Raw genomic sequence first — 7,938 nt, forward strand, 5'->3', positions numbered from 1 at the left:
TTTCTGGGAGGGTGAATGTTTGCCAATTGATCCTGTAAGAAACATTTTAAATGGTCTAATTGGGCTTGCATGTTCTCTTGCATGTTTTTTATGTTCTCCCGCCTTTTATCCTCATTTTTTTTTAATTTTAGCATCTCTAAACACAGTACTGAGGAATAAAAAAATGACATTACCTAATAATATAAAAATTGGAGGTATGCTGTATTCCTCAATGTCCCTAATTCTTCAACCACCATATAAATGTTGAAGAATGTAGTATTCATTTATATATATGTGTGTGTGTGTGTGTGTGTGTGTGTGTGTGTGTGTGTATAAATATATATATATATATATATATATATATATAAATTATTTTTCTAGTGGACTTCACAAAACACATGGGGAGCAGGACAAAGCCAAAACTTTCTACAGATTTTCCCCATTCCCAATCTAGGCAGTTGTTCTCTAAGGGAAAGGAGATTTAGAAACAGCTCTCCCAGCCAGGACCTTAGGGCCCTGTTGCTAAGATTTAAAACAGCTGTGTTCTATCTAATTTAAGGAGAGAGGGAGAAAAGAAGAAAAAAAATTAAACCCAAATTTACTTAACTCTACAGCTGATCAAAATAAGCTAGTAAAAAGGGATAGTCACAGTAGAAAAAAGGTTTAGGAAAGTTAAGAAGATTGGGGGCATTTCGTCACAACCGACATGGTCAGCCAAATCTGTAAAGGATAAAATTATGTTTGAGACTGAATGTAATAATTATTTTGGTTGCCAAGGATTTTATTTATAAAATCCTAATGAAACACCCTAGTCAGCTGGAAATTTTATGGTGATTTAATTGATAGTGGAGGAGATTAAGGAGAAGGAAGAAGGAAAGGAGTAGGTTTTCTCTCCTTCCACCCCCCCCCAGCTAGTACCAAGTGGGGAGATTAGAAGATAAGGTTTTGGGGTATGAAGGAGGAAGGAGTCATCTTGAATTCCAAAAAGGTAAGGGCTAAGCCAAGATGCCTGAACCTGAAGTCAGCTCCAGGGCAAACTCACCACCAAACCCAGACAAAATAACTGCCACCACTCTAAGATTGTCAGAACACCTAGCATGCTGCCAGCCAGAGTCACCTCTCCAGGGAAAGAGGAAGAGAGAGGAAGCGACGTGCCTTTTTTTCTTTTTTTCTTTTTTTTTAATTTTATTTGATCATTTCCAAGCATTATTCATTAAAGACATAGATCATTTTCTTTTCCTCCCCCCACCCCCCAAAGCTGATGCGTAAATCCACTGGGCATTACATGTTTTCTTGATTTGATCCCATTGCTATGTTGATAATATTTGCATTAGAGTGTTCGTTTAGAGTCTCTCCTCTGTCATGTCCCCTCAACCACTGTATTCAGGCAGTTGCTTTTCCTCGGTGTTTCTACTCCCACAGTTTATCCTCTGATTATGAATGATGTTTTTTTCTCCTAGATCCCTGCAAGTTGTTCAGGGACATTACACCGCCACTAATGGAGAAGTCCATTACGTTCGATTATACCACAGTGTATTAGTCTCTGTGTACAATGTTCTCCTGGTCGACGTGCCTTTTTTTAAACGTTTTTACATAGATGGTTTTACATCATTTTTCTGTGTCTCATCTGTACCAATAATAGCTTAGCTTGGTTTAGGATAGCCCAGGGGTCTGTCTGCTTTTTTCTGTACATGTCTGTTGAAGGCCATTTCCTCAGATAATTAAATCTTGAGTTTGGTGCAGACCTTCCTAATCTTGAATGCAGGGTTCCCAAGACCTGATTCTGTTAGTCCAAGTATCTCTATCAGGAAATAGTTAAATCAGATCTTCTAAAGTACAGTCTGATTAGGGTAGAATAGTTTTAAAATTCACAACTTACTGCTTTTAGTGTCAGTTCTAAGAAAAGAAAATGACTGAGTCCCAGCATAGACTCTTGCCTGCTTTGGTATTCAGTCCATTGGCCTCTGTTTTGGTTGAAGTCTAAGGGAAGCCTGCCCTGCCGCAGGTACAAAGTTGGAAAGGGAGGCATGTGTCCACAGACAGATGATGTCAGTATCGTTATGAACACAATTTTGACCTGGAAGGATCTTGGGGGTGTCCAGGCCTGGAGCCACACTCTGAGAGCTGTCGCTGTAGTGCTGTGCCTACGTGGCCAATCGAAGGCAAGGACACAGACCTGCTGTGGAAAAGGCTTCCCGCTTCATCCAGTAGTGTGGAAATGACTGGGTCTGGTGATTCTCCGCCTTGTGCCAAGGACCTGCTCCTGGAGAAGTTCTGTTCTACCCAGGAGGCAGCTGGCCCTCTCTGATGCAGGGGATTTAGCTTTGGCCTTTCTCTGCCAAATACTCTTTTCAGTCTATCAGGTGCTTGGTATTTACTAAGGCCTCTCTTCTCTTAGCCAAATTCCCTTTTTCTGATGGGTTTTGCAGATCAGTCCCAGCTATTGTCTCCGACTCTCAGTGTAAATGATATTTTTGAGTGATCCAGTCAATGGAAAATCCCACGAGGGTTCTCCTTACCCCTGACCCTGCTGCTGGTTATTACTCTGAAATCTCTCAATTCCTTGCCATTTCCTTTTGATGTCCTTATTTTTTTAAACCCTTCCCTTCCATCTTAGAATCAATACCGTATATTGGTTCCAAGGCAGAAGAGTGGTAAGGACTAGGCAATGGGGTTAAGTGACTCGTCCAGGGTCCAGGTCTGATATGAAGCCAGGACCTTTTGTCTCAAGACTTGGCTTTCAATCCACTGAGCCACTGAGCTTCCCCCAGTCTTATTTTTAATCTCTGTATCTACTCTTAGAATCAGGTGATTCCTATTAGTTTCCAGATTTAAAGATCATAAAATTCTTTAGACAATTTAGAGTTGTATACATGGCCAGACATCTCTTCCTGTGTCTTCCTTCCTTATCCAATTCCCAATCCACATATTGATCCATGATGACTCTATTCAACAAGCCCACCTGATGTAACACCATGCACTGTTAATACAAGATGAAAGAAGAGAGGAACAGAGCGGCATGGAAGGAAGCTACTAGAAAAACTGGGCCACCTCGGATGGTGACACCTTTCCTGTAGATAGGAAAACTGGCTCATCAATCATGGTCTGACCTCAGTTCATCACAGGGTTAGGGCAACTCCGCACGGGACCGAGTAAAGGAATATGAGGTAGGAGGGAAATACCTACTGTAAATCTTGAAATCTCTCAGACTTGTGAATGTTAAAAATTTCCCCATCAGGGAATTCTTAATTGGAACAAATTCCCTATTGAGAAACATTCTCCATTTTGATGTGAGAACTTGCCAGGATCAGAAATGGGAGGACCTCTACTCCAACCGTACTTAAGACTGCTTTAGGAGAGAAAACTCCTTGCTAAACAATGAAAGTACTTGGATCCATGCTTATGGTGGGGCAAGGAGTTCTTTGAGCCAGGCCTGTTTTTAGAATTGATACAATGAGATGCTAGGTACCTAAAAGGGTCGGGCAAGTTTTCTCTTGATGAAATTAGTTGACTCAGCTGTGTTTTCTCTCATTCAGACTTACTGAGGAGATTGGTCGACTTAGCAGGAATTCAGATGGGCTGTCCTTTGGAAAGCGTCTACAGTGACTGGTAGATGTAGGGACTTAGGGGAGGTGACATGGGAGAAAAACCCCTTTATAAGAAAAAGCAGAATATCTTGATAGAGATATCCTTTTGGAGAATTCCTTTTGGAGAATCTCTGATGAGGACCGCTTGGGAAGAATCTCTTGAGAGAGGCTCTGGAGAAGGGAAACTCTTGGAGGACAATCTCTAAGGAGGTCTTGCTGGAGCTCCTCTGAGGGGATCTGTCCCTCTGGAGGCTCTGGAGAGAGGCCCTTTGGAACAGTCTCTGGCTGGAAGGCTCTCTTCTGAAGTCAGCTGAGATGGAGCTGGCCTGGTATCACTAGAATCCTTGTTTAGGCAGACCTTGTGGTGAGTGTTAAAAGACTGACTGACTGATTCTCTCTCTCTTAAGACTCAGGTCTAGGCCATATTGGCTTGAGGCCCTTCATACTTATTCCTTTCTTACTCTCTCTCTCTTTCTTTGATTTCTCATTGTATTGTTAATTAAAATCTCTATAAAACCCAATTGACTTGGGTATTTGAATGATTGGGAATATTTCCCTGGCGACCACCTTATATTCGATTTAAAAACCAAGACACTGTACTGAAACATATTTCTGCAGTCAAATTTACTCACCCTCTCTTATATCTATCACAATTTATATCTTCCACCATTTTAACTCACTACAGTTTAAGACCTCAACCATTTTAAATCTCACACTACCTATCAGCAGGCATTGGCCTTCAGTTTTCCATTCCACGTACAACTACCGTATGAAGTCGATGGTCCAGCTACACTTATTCCCACTTTATAAATGAGGAAACTGAGGCCCAGAGAAGGCAAGCCATTTGCCCACTGTCATACAGTTTGTAAATGTTAGAGATAGATAGGCAGAGAGATGGGCAGATAGCCAGCTACATAGATAAATAGATGGATAGACAGATAATTAGATAAATGGATGGATACGTAAATAAATAAAAGGCTGACTGGCTGGATATCTAGATAACTAAATAGGTGGAAGGATAGACAGAGAAATAAAAGGCTGGATGGGTAGATATCTAGATATCTAGCTAGATGGATGGATAGATAGAGGAATGAATGAATGGATAGGAAGACAAATGATGGATGGATACATGGATGAATAGATAGATGGATGGACAGATAGATGAACAGATGGATGGATATGTGGATGAATAAATAGACATTTAGAGAGAAACAGATAGTTGGATGGATGACAGATGGATAGATGAATGGACAGTTAGATAATAAATGGATGGATAAATGGATGACTGGATAGATGGAGAATAGATGGACAGATAGGTAACTAGATAGATAGATAGATTAATAAATGAGTGATGACTAAATGAATGGATAGATAAGAAATGGATGAATAGATATTTAGATGGATGGATAAATAGATGAATAAATGGACAGATGGATAGAGGAAGGATAGATAGATTGACAGATAGATGGGTGATGGATAGATGAATAGATGGATGGATGGACAGATGAGAGAGCAGATAAAGCATTTTAAGAGCTTACTAAGTTCTAGGCACTGTGGTAAGCCCTGGGGTACAAGTACCAACAAGCAATAGAGGAAGGACTTTACATTTTAATGGGAGAAGATAACATATAAAGGTGAGACTGGAGAGGAGGGAGTGATATGCCCTGAGGCATGGCTGGAGACCCAGAAAAAGGTTGGATTTGAACCCATGTCTCTCCTTTCCCTAAAACCACATGGTCTCTCAGAGGACAAAAGAAGTCATCTGCCCTCAGGGCTCGGGGCCTGGCTCTCTTCCTCATGGGTTTTCCCATTCTTTCTTCCCTTACAGCCCCCAAGATGAGACCTCCTGTTCTTCTCCTCCCACGTTGCCTGTCAACACCACCGAGGGCTCTTGCCAGCCAAAGATGGATATCGTGTTCATGAAGACCCACAAGACGGCCAGCAGCACCCTGCTCAACATCCTCTTCCGCTTTGGCCAGAAACACCACCTCAAGTTTGCCTTCCCCAGCGGCTATAACGACTTTAACTATCCGACCTTTTTCAAGCGGAGCCTCGTGCACAACTACCAGCCAGGGGACTGCTTCAACATCATCTGCAACCACATGCGTTTCCGTTACCCTGAAGTCCGAGGCCTGGTGGCCCCCAATACCACGTTCATCACAGTGCTGCGGGACCCGGCCCATCTCTTCGAGTCTTCCTTTCACTACTTTGGCATGGTGGTGCCCTTCACGTGGAAGCTCACGGGCCACAACAAGCTGGCCAAGTTCCTGCAGAACCCTACTCAGTATTATAACCCCCAAGGCTATAATGCCCAATTTCTTCACAACCTGCTCTTTTTTGACTTGGGCTACAATAATGAACTGGACCCCCGCAGCCCCCAGGTGGAAGAGCACATCCTGGAGGTGGAACAGAGGTTCCACTTGGTCATGCTGCAAGAGTACTTTGACGAGTCCCTGGTGCTGCTGAAGGACCTCATGTGTTGGGAGCTGGAAGACATCCTCTACTTCAAGCTCAATGCCCGCCGGGCCTCTGCCGTCCCCCAGCTGACCGGAGAGCTGTACCAGCGGGCCACCGAATGGAACCAGCTGGACGCACTCCTCTACCGCCACTTCAATGCCAGCTTCTGGCGCAAGGTGGAGGCCTTCGGGCGGGAGCGCATGGCCCGAGAGGTGGCCAACCTGAGGCGCGAAAATGAGCGCATGCGAAGCATCTGCATTGATGGAGGCCAGGCCGTGGATGCAGAGGCCATCCAGGAGTCGTCCATGCAGCCCTGGCAGCCGCTGGGGACCAAGACCATCCTTGGCTACAACCTGAAGAAGCGTATTAATCAGCGGCACAAACAGCTGTGCCGGAAGATGCTGACCCCTGAGATACAGTACCTAATCGACCTTGGGGTCAACCTGTGGGTCATCAGGATATTTAAGTATATCAGGGAGTTTCTTCGGTGGTGATGGGGCTGCCACAAGGCCTTTTCCTGCCCTCTCTGTGGTTACTCTCTCAGCCTCCTTCCAGTGGACATACCTAGGTCTCTCCTCTCAGGGGCAGAGATGGTGGGGTCCTCAGGGAGCCCACCTCAGCAAGATTTAGCAACATCTGACCTCCAATCTCTGAGCTGGCCAGTATCTCTCCATCACTCCCCTTGCCTAGGGTGAGACCTGCAGCAGAGAGGACTAAGGCAATTTTTTTGGCTGAGCCCTCAGACAACCAAGGCAGAAGAGAATGGATATGAGACACCTTTAACCAAGAGTAGTGTTTGACTAATTGTAATTTTTGTATTTAAAAAGATAAAAGGAAAAAAGGGGGAAAATGGAATGTTAGATATCCTTCTGCTTCACCCCCCTGCCCCCTAGGTAGGGGCTGCCTTTGAAACAAAGCAATTTGTCTTTTGTGTTTTTGTTCATTGATCTGGCTAGTCTCTGATGGGGGTTGGGGCACAACAGGAGATGCTAACATGAACCCCTATAGCTGGCCAAGAGTGTGTGTTTATCTTTGGGATCCTCCAAAAGCCACTCTGGGTTTCAAGCACACTTTGAGTCAATATCCATTTAAGGCTACACCTCATGAGCCCCCAGCGGTATTCCTCTTACCAGATCAACCAATGGACACATTAAGCCAAAATGAAATAGATTTAATGAAATATCCTAACAAAATAAATGACAGGGAAAATCACCATCTAGTTAGGGCTACACTCCTTCAGACTCCCACAATGCCGCTGAGAGAGAGAGAACACAGGTAGGAGAAGCCACATACATGGCCAGGGAATACATGTGCCCAATAGAGTAACAATAATAACAATAGCCAACATTTGCATGATGATTCAGTGTTTGAAATGCACTTTACAGTTATGATCTCATTTGATCCTTGCAATAATCTCCCTTTCTGCTGCTTCTGCTACTGTTGCCTTCCTTCCAGAGCTGCTGATGTTGGCTGTTTATCTGGGGATACCATCAGGCTATGAGCTCCTTTCTTCACTGTTACACACAGATGGGGGCTCTCTTCTAGTCTATTCCCTCTGCCATGTTGCTGTCTGCTAGTGTCTCTGCTGAGCTGACCTCTGCTGGATGGGACCTGTAATACCTTTTCTTCATTGGAGAAGACCTGTCAGCTCTTTAATCTTGAGCCCTGGGTCTCCTTTGCAACTTTGCTCCTCGACTTAGAAACAGCTACAACCAGTCAATCAGACAGTCAGCAAGTTAAGTCAAGAAGCATTTATTGGTAAAGGCTAGGCAATGGGGATTAAGTGACTTGCCCAAGGTCATTCAGCTAGGAAGCGTCGAAGGCCAGCTTTGAACCCAGGAGCTCTTGTCTTTAGGGTTGGCTTAATATCCACTGAGCCACTTAGTGGTCCATAGATCATCTTTAAAGTCCCTTC

General features: G+C 44.1%; 1 protein-coding gene across 4 annotated transcripts in view; it reads left to right on the forward strand.

The window, feature by feature from the left end:
* Positions 1-6,939, forward strand: part of LOC100031088 (galactosylceramide sulfotransferase) — a 32,666-nt gene extending 25,727 nt beyond the window's left edge. For all 4 annotated transcript variants that reach the window (XM_056821493.1, XM_056821491.1, XM_056821492.1 and 1 more), the window contains exon 3: positions 5,395-6,939. In XM_056821493.1, coding sequence (XP_056677471.1) covers positions 5,395-6,517 — 1,123 coding nt within the window. In that variant the 3' untranslated portion in view covers positions 6,518-6,939. The remainder of the gene's footprint in view (positions 1-5,394) is intronic.
* Positions 6,940-7,938: the final 999 nt, after the last annotated feature.

The sequence above is a fragment of the Monodelphis domestica genome, chromosome 3, assembly GCF_027887165.1.
Source record: "Monodelphis domestica isolate mMonDom1 chromosome 3, mMonDom1.pri, whole genome shotgun sequence".
Taxonomy (NCBI): domain Eukaryota; kingdom Metazoa; phylum Chordata; class Mammalia; order Didelphimorphia; family Didelphidae; genus Monodelphis; species Monodelphis domestica.